The 16,646-nt window shown below is 40.3% G+C and overlaps 1 protein-coding gene across 1 annotated transcript in view; it reads left to right on the plus strand.

Annotated features, from left to right (window-relative positions):
* Window positions 1–13,478, plus strand: part of ATAD1 (ATPase family, AAA domain containing 1) — a 15,850-nt gene extending 2,372 nt beyond the window's left edge. Inside the window, exons 3-9 of the mRNA XM_009275069.2 lie at window positions 1–4; window positions 1,619–1,819; window positions 2,972–3,078; window positions 6,079–6,168; window positions 8,277–8,327; window positions 11,319–11,455; window positions 12,006–13,478. The exon at window positions 1–4 is cut by the window's left edge and continues 132 nt beyond it. Coding sequence (XP_009273344.1) covers window positions 1–4; window positions 1,619–1,819; window positions 2,972–3,078; window positions 6,079–6,168; window positions 8,277–8,327; window positions 11,319–11,455; window positions 12,006–12,126 — 711 coding nt within the window. The 3' untranslated portion in view covers window positions 12,127–13,478. The remainder of the gene's footprint in view (window positions 5–1,618; window positions 1,820–2,971; window positions 3,079–6,078; window positions 6,169–8,276; window positions 8,328–11,318; window positions 11,456–12,005) is intronic.
* The last annotated feature ends 3,168 nt before the right edge of the window (window positions 13,479–16,646 follow it).

Consider the following 16,646-nt stretch of genomic DNA (forward strand, 5'->3'; position numbering starts at 1 on the left):
AAGGGTTTATTGTTTTTTTTAAAAAAAAAAAAATATTAAAAAAAAAAAAAAAAAGAAAAGGTTACAGTTATCCAGAAAGGAAAGAGGAAGTGGGTTGCCACTCCAAAGTGCAACCATTAGGACTGATGCCAGGGAAAACCCTCAGGTTTTTCCTCTTCTCTTGCCATGAAATCAAGTTCTAGTGAATAAGTTTCATCTTAATAATGAAGCGATAATTGCTTCTCAGTTACTGATGTTACATTTTGGTGCACTAATCTATGTAGCCTACATTTTTATCTGCCTAAATTGTCGATTTTTTTCTTCTTATACCCCATCTTGTCCTTTGGCAGATGTGAGCTATAACTCTGCTGTACAGCTTTGTACACTTGGTTAATATTTCTACGGTGTCAAAGAAACATAAGTCATAAACATGAGACTTCAATGTAAGCTAATCTTGCAGACATCTCTCTGTTCTAGTCCTAGAAATTCCAGTTATTCAAAGAGACAGATCCCATTTTTATTCTGGAGATCCCTTGATTTTCTCTGGAGTTGAGTTGCACAGTATCGAGGCAGTAAGGAAACCGGCGGGTGACAAATTAACTTTCCAGCATTAAAACAGAAGTCGGACTCTCTCTGCTGGAATACTTACAGCCATATTTGCTGTATGTTACTGCAAACAAGCAGAATTTGTACCTAAAATATTGGGCAAAATGCCAAAGTTTATCTTTACTGCTCTGATCCCTGGAATATTGTCTTCTGAAAATTCTCTGAAAACTATTAATTACTGCCAGTGTCTGTGACCATCTCAGTTTTGTGTTCTAAGTGATGGAAAATGAAGCGCTTTTGTAACTGGTTTAGTTTTTCCAGGCTACTTTCTGTTTAAGTCACAAATTGAAATTGTCTGGAAAATTACTTTAATGTCATGATCTAATAAGCTGAAAGAAAAAATATTTTTTATTTATCTTTTTAAAGTAGACTTTCCATATAGGGCAAGCTCCCCAGTTTTATTAGTGGCTTGCACTGTGTGTTAATAGGAAGTCATTGCTTCAGAGTAATTATGTTTGTGGTTGTCAGTCACATAAACAGAAAAAAAACCTAGTAATTCTCTGTGTTTCAGGATTGTTTGACTTAATTTTTTTTGTTTAGTTTGTTTTCTTTACAGCTATGTTAGAAAAACACTACTGTGAATTCTTTTACTATGACAAGTTTAAAAATAATATGAGATGTCATATTTAATTGTAGGTAATTTGTTTAAAAATGTTTGTGGGCTCCTTCCCCCTCCCTCCCCCCTCTGTGCTAACTTTTATTAGCAAGGCTGAAACTGGCTATAAACAAGGCCTGTCAAATGCTTACAGGAAATAAATAGGGTTCCAGTTTTATGTAACCTTTATAGTCACAGTAGTAAAACAGTCATCTTTCAGGCAAATGTATCCCTTCAATTTCACCATATCTGTTTTTAGGTATTCTTAGCTTTAATTTTATAATAAGTGTATCTTAAATAACTCTGATTTGATGGAACACGGGTTTCTTATCTTTTAAAACTTGGATAAAATACAAGGCTGGACACTATCAGGTTTGTCATGCCAAAGCATGTTTTCTGTACAGTGACCAGAGAGCATTAACACCGTTACTTTTTCAGGAGTACTTCTCTATGGCCCTCCTGGTTGTGGCAAAACGCTGATCGCCAAAGCTACAGCAAAAGAAGCAGGTTGTCGATTTATTAATCTCCAGCCTTCAACACTGACGGACAAATGGTATGGAGAGTCTCAAAAACTGGCTGCTGCTGTCTTCTCCCTTGCTATAAAGCTCCAACCGTCCATCATTTTTATTGACGAAATAGGTAAAAATCTATCTTTTTTTTGAAAGTAACTATAGCAGAGTGATATTAAACTGTAGGTTCAAGTTGATGGGTGTATTGATCTACTGTCATCTTTTCCTTAAAAAGAGTGATAATGGAACAAGGTTTAGTAATATAAATAGTATTGTAAAGTAATGGTGTCAAATTAGGAAAACCAGTGTATTTCTTCGTCTTGTTAGTGGAGGAAATTACTAGTAGAACAAGTTGCTGCTTATTTTCGGTTGGGCCAAGGTGGTTCATGAGGAAAGCTTTTCTTCTGTCAGGGGAACTACTTATTCAGGAAACCAATCACCAAATACACTTCAACACTTCTGCCATGAGGGCACATAACGGAAAATAAAATACGGGTTTTGGAGAGCTCAGGAATGATAGTCTAATAAGGTTGAAGAAGTAGGAGGGGAAGTTCAGCTAGGAAGACAGTCAAGGTGCCAGTTGTTAGTGCATTTGGACTTGTCACATTATTGTTTAAGTCCCTGTGAACTTGAGCAGTTCAGTTAAAATTGCTCGTTGTCTCATAGCACTGGCGCTTCTTAGAGTGAGTTGTACAGTTTGCAGAAACAAAGCCTGACGAAGCTTTTACCCTTTCCACAGTTTAGGTTTATGAAGGGGCTATGTTCTTAAGATACTTTTTATCCTTTTGTATAGGTGTGAAACACGTGGTGTTTTTCTAGCTGCTGGAAGTTCTTTAGGCAACCACTAGCAGAGTTAGAGCTCTGCTTAACAAAGTGTATAGCCTACTTTACGTTAGTCCTGTAGCTTCCTGTTCTCCTGTGCTTTGGTGTCTTCTAGCTTGCCAGACTCTGAATGCTTGAGAAAATTAGGTGCATGAGAAATTTGGGTGAAAGTTACACTTTCCATGAATTCAGGAAAGTGAAAATTTGGAGCACAAGATTTGGGACAATCTCATGTGATAGGTACATGCTCGTGTAATGTAATTTAAGATGTGCTTAAAAATATGGTGAGATTCCACTTTCCTGTTCTTCATCATAAGAAATACTTTTCATTTGTTGACAATGTTTATTAAGAAAAGTATTTATAAGAGAGAATAGCACAAGTCTGCACATGAGAAATCAAACAGTATAGTTTCTGTGGCAGGATTGAAAGTAAACTGCTTTACTGAATCCTTTAATACAGATTCCTTCTTACGAAGTCGATCGAGTTCTGACCATGAAGCTACAGCTATGATGAAAGCTCAGTTCATGAGTCTGTGGGATGGACTGGACACCGATTATAACTGTCAAGTAAGTACAAAGGATGACAAGAAAAGTAATGTGATTCTTCCCTCTTGGTTATTGTGCATTGAGCCATTTGGGAAGAGTAGCAGATTGCATGTAGTGATAACTGCCAAAAGAGTTTCTTTACCTGTCAGTGTTAGTGATTACCAGTATATTATGGGAATGAGATGAGTTATATTAATAGATCATTTTTCTTCTTGAGAAGACTGTTTTTGTAGGTATTTTGGTTTTAATTAAGAGGTGTTAATTTTCAGAAGTGTCTTAGGTCTCAATAATATAGCTGTATAGTTTGAGCTGCCAAAATTGGAAATTTTTAAACTGTTTTGAAAAACATTTTGTCAACAATATTTTCTTCTGGTAAAGTGAATCTTTGATTTCAGGAAAAGTGTTGAAAGATCTGAGTATTCATCCCAGTTGTAGGTTGGTTGGTTTGTTTCCAGAAGAGCATTAGACAAGCACTAGACTCTGGAGTTAATCTGAAAGGGTGGAGAAGTTGATGTTATCAAAAGACAAATTCTATTAAATGGAGCCATGCTTCCATCCTGTTATTCCTGTATGCTTCCGTCCCCCTCCCATAATCTCAACAGTAGTATTGTATTTTGGAGAGGAAAAAAAAATACAAAAGCTGCTGGTGCTGTAAAAACAAACAAACAAACAAAAAACATTTATTAAATAAATGACTTGAATGTTGCTTGGTATGCTTGAAAGCCAGCTTGGTATGTTTCTGAACTGTCACCTGGAGCAATCTTTTTAAGGCCTTTAAAAAGGATGTTTATTCTCCAATTTTAAAATTTTCAGCCTTTTAAATCTGTATTTTTCTGTGAATGGGGTTCCGATGCTCTGACCTCCATTAGTTCATTCTTTGTAAAATCTGCTTTTCCTCCTCTCTCAAGCTTGTGTTAAAGATTTTTTTTTTCAGTTGATTTTTTTAAAAACTGATCAGAACACAGTGAATATATATACTGAGGAGCTTTAAACCAGAGTGTTTGCTTACCATTAATAAGAGGCCAATGGTGTGAACACTTAACTGGAAGCTAGTATGATCTTGCAAGCACATATTTCTTCCAGTGTTTGAATCTATTATCTTTTTTCCCAATAAACTGACAACTTCTTGGAGGAAATCAAATTGTTCATTCCCTGCAGTAAGACAATATGTGGTCCTACCCATCTCTCGAGTTCAGCATGCAGAGCCTGAACAAGTCACTCTTGTCCTTTACTCGTATGCCTCTGCAGGGTAGGGAGCCACCACAGTAAAATGCAATGCAAACAATTGGCTGGAGACACCGCAGGGGTTGATTCAGGTTTCCAGGGAGTTTTTCAGCAGGAGTGTTTTGTTTCAATACCATATTTCAGGCTCCTCCCTGAGATGTCATTGCAATTCAGGAAGTGTTCTTTAAGCGATGGTTTTGACATTTACATTGTCTCGGTTTTTGACAGCCAGCTTGCTGGGCTCTTTTGTTAATTACAAATGTTTACTTGGGAGCTTTGGGTCGCTTTTCTGATTCTTGCCAAACAAATTTCCTTTGAATAAGGATTAAATTTGGCTTTTGTTATGGTAACAAAAATTCCAAATGCTAGGAGGAAATTGTAAGTAAGTGTTGTGATGAATGTTATTTGTTCCTGTGTTGATTGCACCTGAAAAACTTGTTCAGCTTTGGGCTAAACCTGCTAAGGATATAGTCTTGAGTCCGGCAGAAACTTGGGGCACAGTGCCTGGAAAAGAGAGCTGTGCCACTTGAAGGGACAGTTCAAGTCTGGAAGCCCCGTACGGCTGCATTTGCGCCCTGGGTGGGGGTCTCAAGTTCGCAGAACCTGCAGATGAAGCCCATTTTGGGAAGGCTCCTTAGCTCCGGTGGCACAGAGGGAGCAACACTTCAGCTCCAACACTGGGCCCTGATGCAGACCCTGGGGAAGCACAGCATGGGTACAGTGATGCCTCTTTGCAAGAGGCAGCTCAGCCAAACATTAGCTTATGTTTGGCACGCCGGCAAGCACAAAGCGCTTGCATGCATAACGCTTTCTAGAAGGTGAAGACTGCCGGAGCCCTGGTGAAAAAAACCCCTTTTGGCTTTTTCTGTGCATAGCAATTTGCCACCGTATAATTAAAGCCTCTAGGTGGCAGGGTGACTCTGCTTCGGGACACGCAACCCAGCCTGGCCAGGGGCTGCTGGAGCTGCCAGGGCTGGCTGCGGAACAGTGACCCCAGACAAAAGACCAGAAGCATGTCAGGAAACTGTATTGATAGATTAATTTCCCTGACATTTTTCACTGGGTATTTACAATGTACATAACTTACAATAACAAATGAGAAAACAAGGCTGATGTGAATGGGAAGTAAATTTGTTCTTAAACTAATAACTGGAATGCAGTCAAATGAGGTAAATACTCTCCTCGTATTGAACTTGACTGCATGAGGTAAATACTCTCCTCGTATTGAACTTGGCTTGTACACATCTAATGTGCTGCTGTTACAGTATACCAGTGCATATAGGTTCTTACTGACTTTTAATGCTTTTTTTAATGTTAAAAAAAAAGAAACAACACTTTAGTGCATGCGAAAGCTGCCAGTTTGGTCATCCTGGTGAATTGATTGCCTTTCTTTTTTCGACACAGCACAAAAATGCCACATTTTTTAATTCCTTATCAAAATGTCTCCTTTCAAGTTCCTTCCAGACCACCAGGAACTAAAGAGACATTGCCAAGGTTTATAAGCAGAAGTTTTGGGTTACTGCTTAGAGTTTTAACTTTCAAATTGGGCTCAGAAGGCTTCAGACTAATGTAAAAATCTCCACCCAGATGGTACTCTGTGGTACCAATGCTCTGTTAAGCTGCCTGTTTAAATCCAGTTGCTGAAATCAGTACCAAGAAACCTTATGTAACTTCTTTAAATGTCGATGTTCTTGATAAAGTGTGGAAGAGTCACATGTTTCGTTTTGAAACTCCAATACGGCGATGTTTTCAAAAGCTGGTTTCAGGCTGACTAGTTTTTTCTGTTGGTGTATACAGGTAATAGTGATGGGAGCCACCAACCGTCCTCAGGATCTTGACTCTGCAATCATGAGAAGAATGCCGACCCGGTTTCACATCAACCAACCTGTAAGTCATGCCAGGTTTGCCTGAACAGTGTGCCTAGTGGCTGAGCTACAGGCAGGTGCCTTATCAGCCAGGACATGCACGTGTCTGGGTTTGTTGTTTGGTGGTTTGTTTTTTTTTTTTCTCCAAAGAAATACTGTATTATTTTGATCTGGTTTTAGTTTTTTAGAAGCACGTATATAACTTTGCTTTTTAAGGTGAAGTTTCTCACAGAAATCTTGATTCCTTGGATCTTTTATCTGAAACAACTCCATGTGCTCTGAGCTTCCCACCCATTTTCTTCATCTATAAGAATGGAGTGGCTTAGACGCTGCACTCTGTAAAGAGCTTAGTTTTAACTTGAAAACAATCACAAAAAGACATTTCCACAGTCAGGCACTGCAAGCAATATGGAAGACACTTTTATTCCTCTTAGATTTATGCCAAACAGGCAGTAATTAAGGTCTTTATCAATTATGCCAGCCATCACGAGGTTACCCTTACTATGAATTTTGCTATTGCCGTCCTTTTCAAGGTATTTTAGTCACCTTCGAACACTTAGCGATATCACAGGACGTTTTTGTATCAATATTATAAGGAGTTCAGTCGTGGCTGTCAGTATTCCCTTCTGGCTACAGAAATACCCTTCATTATTCATTTTTTGCAGAAACTTAGAGACAAAACTGGAGGAGTAAAACTCTTACTGATTGTGCAAGAGAGTAGTCATGTTCCCAGACCCATCTTGTTTGAACTGGCTTTCACTCCTTGTGGGCGGATACTTTTCAAAACAAAGCATTTATAACCTAGTAACTGCTTTCCTGCAATGCCTGCTCATAGGGTTTCATACACCTTACTCATCTTCAGGTTTTCCTTGAATTAGTAAGGGGCGAGGATGTGTATTTTAGTACTTTATCATGTCTTTCTATCAAGAACCATCATTAGAAGGGTGTATTGTCCACAGGTAACAGTGCCTCAGGATATTACAGGGGTTGGCTCCCTCTCCCAGGATCAGAATTACAGCAGAAGGTGTCATTTAGGGCACAGGCACATAACTTTCCTTACCCCGCTACAGCCATCTCATTAACTTACCACTTGTCTCTTGTTCTTGTCTGTGGTACTTTGCGGTACAACCAAGATTGGTTACAACTCTTTTATTGAGGGCCAAGATAATTTATGTGCTGTGGATTGGAAGTGTGCACGGGTAGTATCACTGTAGAGTAGCTAAAGCCTTGCAGATTTTATAACTAAGTTTGAGATTAAAATGCCCAAAATTACTCATAAGAAGTTATCTGCAAGGCAGAGGGAAATGGAAGAAGTATTTTTTGAGACAGAGTATCAACTGTTCATCTGCCAGAGTATCTATGGGGTATTTTTTTCCCTTTTTAACAATGAAGGTGAATTTAGGACGTTTGGTTTTGGGAGACACAAAAAAGAGTCTCTTTGCTGCCTGTGTTTTACCTTGCTATTAAGGATATGCTCAGGACTTAACTGTTTCTTTCAGTAACTCCATCACAGTATGTGATTTATATTGCTTAAAATTTCCCAAGCATCATCTGCAGAATTAAATTTTTTTTTTTTTTTTTTTAAGCAGAACAGTTTATCCTCTTTCATCTGATTAGCAAAGTATTGAAAGCATCCCCTAGATCTAGAGAGGCTGCCTTCCGTTAAAGATGATGGGAAATCTTTGGAGACAGCTGCTTTCACTTAGGGCAAAGTAAGAAAGCAGAACAGTTTATCCTCTTCATCTGATTTAGCAAAGTATTGAAAGCATCCCCTAGATCTAGAGAGGCTGCCTTCCGTTAAAGATGATGGGAAATCTTTGGAGACAGCTGCTTTCACTTAGGGCAAAGTAAGACTAAATGTCAGTGCATTTTCCCTTTTCCTGTAGTTAGTGTAAATGTGTATGCTCAAATGTTTAGTTTCATGTGCTCCTGGAGTCAGAGTACCCTAGATCTCGTTTTGCTGAGTGATTTGCCGTCCGATAGGTTTCCTTAGTGTGTATCACATCTCCCATTTGAGGGATCAGCTTGTGTCACTGAATTGTGACTGAACGCCCACGCCATCCAAAATTGAGATAGATGTTACATATGTCTATTTTTGTACTCTAGTAACTATAATCTCTTTTTTTTAAGGCTCTGAAACAAAGAGAAGCAATCTTGAAGCTGATTTTGAAAAATGAAAATGTAAGTAGACTTTTTTTAATGGTTAATTTGCTGTATTACTGTTTTCATGGGTGCAAGCTCTGGAGTTGTAGAAAACGTATTACAATTGGCTGTCTTGGAGTAAAGTAGAGATTATCTACCAGGGTATTTCTGATTATAACTTAGGAATCTTTTGTGGTTTTAGGTGTGGCATTAAATTAAAGCAGTAGTTGCCTACTGGTTTAAGCATGAGCCTCAGTCAGAGCAGCAGTCTTGGATTTTGTGATGAATCACCGTCTCTGAGGAAAAGTACTTAATTTCTCTGTCTCCATTTTCTTGTTATATAACAAGATAATATGTTTATCTTTCTAAAGATGCTGAAGGTGAATCATGTTTGGAAATCACTTTGATCAGTGAAAGAAATTTCAAGACATCATGAAGCAGGGAGAAAAGATACTGAATTTTTTTTAACTCTGTACAGTCTATTGGCTCAAGTCAAGAAAGGAGGAATGACATTTTTTGACAGTGCTGCTTTTTGCACTTTGATCCATAGTTCATATTTCCTTTAGAGGAAAACTACTATAGGTGTTGTTACTAATATTGTATGGTGTTCGTGTCGCCATCTGCATTCCAAGATAAGGAGAAAGGGTAGGTGTGAGCACATCTGGTAGCGTCTGTTGGCAGGATATGGGACCTATGTTATCGGAGGTTCCTGCCAAATTTAGTCTGCAGCACTAATTGTCTTGAGGTTAACGTTGCAAAGTGTCTCTTGGTTGAGGTCTATCCTAATAAATATCATTCCTTAGTAAAACCAACTTACATTTTTTAAGAGGCCTAAAAATCACAGCTCATCATTGTGAATGGCTGAGATATTGGGGAGGTTGCTTTGCAAATGGTCATTTTGGAGTGTTTGTACAGGATTAGAATATAGATTGGCTTTTTCGCAAAATACCAGACATAGATGTGAAAACGGAACTGCTACAAAATGCCAAAGGAGTTGTGGAGGAAGAGCTGACCTATTTGCAGAAAATCTCAAACAAACTAAAACGTCTCTTGCAAGTGGTGATTTCAGACTCAAATTTCTCTTCAAGAGCTGTTAGGGAGGTATGCCAAATAATAGACCTTTATACAGGCTCCCTGAATATCTGCAGCCACCCAGCCCCTGCACGCAAGTGGACTCTCTGGCTCCTTCGCCTTGGCAGCTGGGCCTGGGAGTTGCAGCACCTTGGCCTTAAGGCCTTCAGCAAAAACCTAAATCAGCTCCTGAATATGGACCTGAAAGAATGCAAAGTATATCAAGCATTTGGCAGTGAATCACAGCCACACAAATAACATTTTTCGGAAGGGGGTGCTGATGGTGAAAATCAACCTGTATTGGTTATCCCTTAGGAGGAAGAATTGGATCTCTCAAGCGCAGCTTATTTTCAGTCAGGGTGACAAACATCCTGGCCGTCCTTCACATGACAGGTGTAGTCATGCCCTCAGTTTTCCCTGCCTGTCTTAAAATCTTGTTTCTTCTTTCTCGCTCCGAGGGAAATCCTTGTTAATGCCTGCTACACAACATGCCCATTTTCTATTTATTCTTAGCTAGCTGTGCTTCTCCGTTCAAATCTTGATGGCCTTCAGCCCCACATCGAGCAAATACATTGCATATCCACAGCTGACTGTTACTGGCTTCGGTATTTGTGTGCAGGATCATGCTTTAAAGCAAAGCACTTCAAGACAACCAGGCTGTAGTGTCTGTAGGAGGCACTTTGGTGTAAGCCAGCTGCCACTTTCGCCTTAATTTTCGTGCCTGGGGAGCCAGATGGCTCACTCCAGACCCAAACCAGAGCACTGCGTGCTGAGTCGTAGGTCAGGGAGCGGGGCTCAAGTACAAGCTCAAGATCTGAGCCAACAGCACCGTAGCACTGTAACCCTTGTCCTTCAAGAAAAGCGGGAGGGACGGTGGGGAATTGGAAGGGTGCTCAGTGGATGTTGGTGCGTTCTTGGGTTATCCTGGGGAGTGCATGGTTTGAAGGGGTAGCTGGAAACAGCAAAGATTACACCTGAGGCTTTGTCTTCATCACCATGGAATAGTTTCCCTCTTAGAAGAAGTCACCCCTTAAGTTCAGCCTTTTATTAGACTAGTTTGGCTTTAACTTTTTTGAAAATAAAATACTGATGCATTGGAAAATGTGTGAGAAGGGGCTGTTACCAGAGGTTCTGTAAACCGACTGAATAAATATGGCATCCTGCCTGGAATGAGTTCAGCCTCTGATCCAGTGCATGGAGTTAGACACATTATTTTGCCTCAGAGTTCCCCGTTTCATGACTGTGTAAAGTAGGAGCAGTTGTTCAGTAACTCAACAAACAATTGAGTTGCTGAGATAGTGAACAACTGCTTTTGAAGTTCTTATTCTGCACTGAAAGGTGGCAACAACAAAACGTAAATGTGACAGGAACTTTTTCCAGTCTTGCTGTGTTACTGGTCAAAAGAAGTGTTTATGAAAACAAAATTGACTCTTTCAAATAATGTATTTTAAAAAAGGGCTGTGGCTGTGAAAGGAGACCTGTTGGGTAGTGTTCATTGTCTACAGATAAAAAGATGCACGTAGGGTCTGATCAAGCCTTTTACCAAAATAAGCAGTGCCATTGCAGGGAACTTGTGTGGGCATTTGGGAAAATGGGTCATTATTTCTGTGATCTGGTTTTTGCCATCCAGAGCCTTCCAAAACCACACAGGAGCTGTGTCAGTAACAATACACCAATATGATGGTTCACTTTCGGTCACCTGTTCTTTTTTTTTTTTTTTTTTTATCAGCTCCAGAGTTTTATGAGATGAAGCATCAGTTTCATTTAATGAAATGAACTACTTGGAGGGTTCAAACTAAGTTCATAAAATAATTTGCTTTTAGCTGTCAAAAAAAGTCAAGACTGAAAAAGATCTTCTTAGGGCAGGTAAAAATACTTGGAGGTAGCTTTTTCTTGTCCTTGGTGAATGAAGTGAATTACTTGCGAGTTTTTATGCTCTGATCTTTTGGTTTTTGACAGGTGGACAGGCATGTAGATCTCCTAGAAGTTGCTAAAGAGACTGATGGCTTCTCAGGCAGTGATCTGAAGGAAATGTGCCGGGATGCAGCACTCCTCTGTGTCAGGGAATATGTTAATTCTGCCTGTGAAGAAGAGAAGTATGTGTCTTTATTCTGCCTGTTATGATAGCTGAACAGCAATTGTGAATGTTCCTGGTGCTACACACTGTCCAATTATTAGTTTGTACTTTCTGATTTGAATTGCAAATTTATAGAGGTTTAAAAAACCTTGCTGTGATTCACAGAAAGCAGGAAGTTCTCTTTCTTGACAAATTGCCACTATACAACAAAAAACGCAACAAGTAAGTTACCTTTATTCATTTTGACTATGAAAATAAGACTATTTGTTCCAAGGTGTCAAGCTTGAGGTGGCATGAACCAACAAGAGTGTGATATTACTGCACTATATTACCAGGCTTAAATGCTGGTAACACTCTTACACGCACGTAACTCCGCTTGCTGTGATGTTCCTCCGATTATCTCCCATACTTGCAGGTAATACGTGCATGGACAGGGGCATGTTTCCAGTGTAATGCTGGATCCATGTCAGAACTGCTGTTTTCAATGATTACTTCTCATTGTTTGAATAGCTGTTACACAACACCTGAATCCTTATCTTGCTTTTTTTCTTTCTCTCTTTCTTTTAAAGCCATGATGACGATGAAATTCGGCCTGTGCAGCAGCAGGATCTCCACAGGGCAATTGAGAAGATGAGAAAATCGAAGGATGCCACACTGCAGAATGTTTTGATGCACGTTAGTTTAGATTAAGACAAAAGAGTGTATTTGTAGTTTCTGATGTGATTTAGTTTGACTTCTGTAATCAGTTAGCAAAAACAATGTCGGGGGTGGGAGCGGGGATGTTCCTTGAATAAGGGAGTTCTGTTTCTGAAATTGTTTTTATACAACAAATTCTAAGTTATTGAAATTCCGTCATGTGCAACTAGAAGTGTAACAATAGATCATGAAGTGGAACAATTATAGCCCAGACCAAGAGCAACTGCCTGTGTCTCGTCCCATAATTGATACACTGTGTAGCCTTAAAGCAGGTTCTGACGTCGTGCATGGGTTCAGCGGGTCACCGCTGTGGAGGGGAGACGATCCATTACCAGTTTGTGTATATATGTACGAGCGTGTGTGTATGTATTAAATGTATATATCCACACATTTTTTACATAGAGACATAATCTGTAGATAACTTGAGTATGGAAAATCTTTTCTACTTACTGAATCAAACCAAATCAGAAGATGTATAGATTAAAGATTCGTCGATACTCAATTCACATTTACTTCTTCCTTTTAGCAGCAAATATGAAATTCTGCTTCTAGAATAACTTTCAGGCAAAATTTGAAATGTTACTGATTTCTCTTTCACATGACCACTTGAAATCTGGTGCCATTTAGTAAAGGTAGTAAACTACTGTAAAAATGTTTGAATACTTTTCATTTTGTATGAATTCTGCTTTTTGAGGCTTTTTAAATGAATGCTGTTTTTATTTTTCCCTTGATGTGAGTAATTAGAGTAGAATCTTAACTGGTCTTTCATAAAGCCCCACATATTATAAGCTCTCTGAAATTGTGGCTTTCTGATCTATTATGCATTGTAACGAGGGCTTGCTGCTACTTTAATCTCCTCTGGAAGACCCACTGCTGCACTGTGGCGTTGTACCATGAAGTACATATGCATAGCTCTGAGGCGTGGAGGGATGTTTTGTGACATTTTGCTCTGTCACATGCTCTGATCTGCAAAATTGAAGAGAAGAGAATGGGTTTTAGGTTTATAAATGTGATTTAGCAATGTTCTGCTCTACTTGCTGGTAACAGTTTTAGTAAATCCATGTAACGTTACGTAGTGATAAAGGCAAAGGGTTAAAAATGTAAGTGGCAAAAGTGTTTTGGTAAAGTTATTGTCAAGTAGGTTTTCAATAACTTGATTTTTTCTTCTTACAATATTATGCATTGTGCAGTAATGTAATCGGAATTGTTCAAACCCCCAGGGTGGTATGCTGTGTCACAGCTCTGCTAGCTACCGAGGGAAGGTAAGCATGGAAAGCAAGATAACCATGTAAAATGAAATGCACTGCAAAATAAAATAAAGACAGCTGGAGCCAGCCATTGTACAGTATCAGGTGCCGATGACAATTTCCATTAAGCACAGCTTTCTCACTGGTGTCCTTTTGTCTGGCACACTGGTTGTGTAATGCACCAGGTGCAGTAGGTCTTAGTTTGACCCAATTTAATCTCCTTGGGTACCAAACATGGGCGTTTTTTTAAATAATAATTATTTTGCTGTTTGATGTGGGGAAAAAAGTCTGCGGTAAAAGCATATTGCTCTTACACAAGGATGTAGGAAATTAGGCACACCAGAAAATACTGGGCTAAAAAGTCTGGGATATGGAATGCTAATCCCAGAGAGTCACGTTGGTGACAGGGCAGAAAGCAGTGATGCAAGTCAGTGCTAGCTCTGGGAGAGACTTAAAATTAAACATGCAAATAGTGCTACTTACTGGAAGCTGGTTTCTCAGGAGATTTAAATTATGCGTGTGCCAGCTGAAGTTCTCTAGCTGTTCAGTTTGTTTTCAGTGCCTGTTCTGTCTCCGAAGTTCTCCCAGCCCCTCTCAGTAGTTCTTACACCTGAGAAATGCCAGGCTAGTGCGATAACAAAGCTCGTACTGCGTCTCCTTCCTTTTTTCAGGGTGCTTCCTGCTTAGTAAAGATCTACTGCAGGCAGCTGAAGAATGCTGTCTTAATTGGCTTTAATAGAGTGAGTGTAAAGTGTCTCCTCAAGCGAGTTTAAATGTCAAACTGAGCACACGGGAATAGGAACAAACCCTTGACTGTTTGCAGATGCTGGGGGCATCCTCTAGACACCAGCTGAGCTCTGATCTCCTTTTTTGCCTGTTTCTCCAAAAACCTGTCTGTTTGCATGCTGGCTGGATCTTGCCTTTACCTTGTGCCTACAATGTATCACTGCAGGCTTAAGGGACTGATTTGAAGAGATGCAAGGGGTTATTTGTAATTGCCCCCGAGGACAGTTCCTGTAGCTGGAGTGTAATTTCCACTTTTCCAAGGACTTTTCTGTACTTGCCCCTTCTTGCTGCCCCTTTGGGAGTCCTTGTCAAAGCACAGACCCTCCTGGCAGTTTGCTAGGGAAGGGCACAGTTTATCATGCAGGAACGTGGCTGCTTTAATTCCACGTCTCCAGCGGTTTGGTCCATGCTTCTCACCATTTGATCCTGCCTCTCCTTAGAGCGGGGGGCAAGCCTAAGTCCTCTCCTGCAGCTGTAGGGCCAGTTGCTCAAACCAAGCGTAGTTTCACAGGCGTGGCCTGAGGCTGATCCAGTCTCTGGTATTGAGCTCTGAGTTGTAACACAAAGTTTTGTGTGAGAAACAGGTCTTTATTGGGGTTTAAAGGTCAAATTCTCTGGCAGGAAGAGGCATAGACATTCCTAGCAGGCAAATAATTTTTTTAGGACCCGTTCAGCCGTAGCAGTCACCGGTAGACAGTGTGCACGGTACAGACCGTACTTAAATTGTCCACAGGCTGTAAAGCAGCTAATCCTGCCGGTCTGACACTGCAGCGCAAACAGAAACCTTTGGCGTAGTCTTACGTAACAGGTAAATAAATGTGTGTGTGTGCTCTGTGTTTTTGTTAATCTGTTTTCTGTAACTGTCACCAGTGTGTCCATGTTTGACTTCTGTAAATACAGCTTGCTTTTTTTTTGAGCCTGGCTTGGGCACAGGCATCTTCTCCCTGGCTGGTGCTTGGGAACCTTGGGGTGCTGCGGGGGATGGCTCTGGGTGAGTGGGGTGCTGGGACCCCCAGCAGGGCGAGCTGAGGGCACAGCCCACACTCCTGCAGCCAGCGTCCAGCCCTGCGCCAGGGCAGACACAGGCCAGCAGCAAAGGGCCTCTATCTCCATCGAACAGAAGCTGGCAGGGCTGGCAAGCTCTCCCTTTGTCCCTCCCCAAGCTGGGAAGCGCAGGCTGTGGCGCTCTCCAAGACCCACAGCCTGTTTACAGGAGGTCCATTGGGAAGAGACCAAGTGGTGCAGCATCATCCCCTATTTCTGCAGGGTTTTAGCAGCTAGAAGGTGCTTAGGTGCTGGTTAAACAGCACAGAAATGCAGGGCAGCAGAAGACAGTGCAGTTACTATGCTTGCTAAATGTGATTTGGTCAACACTACACAGCCCAGACAGCAAAAAGGTGAATTAGTTGAGATTTACAAAAAGGAAACAGGCTCCATGGTCAGCCTTGCTGCTGGCTGGTCCAGCCATCACCCTACCCGAGGCACTGAGCACACAAGGCTGGGATGGGGCAGGGCTCCTACTGCTACAGACCTGTCACAGCCCCAGATGAACCACATGGTTGTAATTTTCCCCAAAAAAAATTACAAAGTGAGAGTTAGTTACACATATAAATATTTATTTGTACTAAAAGTGAGTGTTTTGTAGCAGAGTATCAAGTTCAGAATATATTAAATCATGAGATGCATCAGTTGAGGTACAAATTCCAGTCTCATGTCTTTAATAAATACACGATAAAAAACCCCAAACTAGTCCACATACTCTTTTAATCAGAGGTAATCAGTACACTACACTATTTTAAAAGGATAATACAACATTTGTGTTTTGCTGTAACCATTTGCATTTATTGCAGGGATTTTTTTTAACCGTTTTGATTATTTTATGATGAGCAGCAACAGCACTATTTCACTACTTAAAAATGACAAATATAGCAATCATAAATGGGAGTATTGCTTTTGTCTTCCAGGTCCCTGCCAGAGGGCCTGAGTGTAAAAGGCACTGGTGCTAGTGTGCTTTCAGCTGCTAACATGGGTGTTGCAGCATTTTTCTTGAGGTATAATACAGCTTTGGGCTCTTTGTTTGGAATACTTAAAAAAAAAAAAAAATTACAAAAAAACCACCCCAAAACAGTTGACAAATGAAAAAACACTTTTTTGCAAAAATATTCCCAATCGCATACGTAAGTCTTGGTCCCTGTACCATGGCCACAGCAAAACAGGTTTTAGCTTGCAATGTAGCTCACTATCCTAAGTTACAAGCGGAAGCGTAATTGTTTTTATTGAGCGTAGATCCATTTGTAATTAAAACTGAAGTATAAGACGAGGAGAATGCCATTTCTATTTCATTTGAAACACATTCTGACTGGTCCTGGGGCATCTACTAAAAAAGGATGAGTACAAAAATCATCAATTCAGGTTGTTGCAATAACTAACAAGTGCATAGCTGTATTCCCCCCCACACACACTAAAAACCTCACACCTGAG

This window comes from Aptenodytes forsteri, unplaced genomic scaffold (assembly GCF_000699145.1).
Source record: "Aptenodytes forsteri isolate BGI_AS27 unplaced genomic scaffold, ASM69914v1 Scaffold320, whole genome shotgun sequence".
In the NCBI taxonomy this organism is placed as follows: Eukaryota; Metazoa; Chordata; class Aves; order Sphenisciformes; family Spheniscidae; genus Aptenodytes; species Aptenodytes forsteri.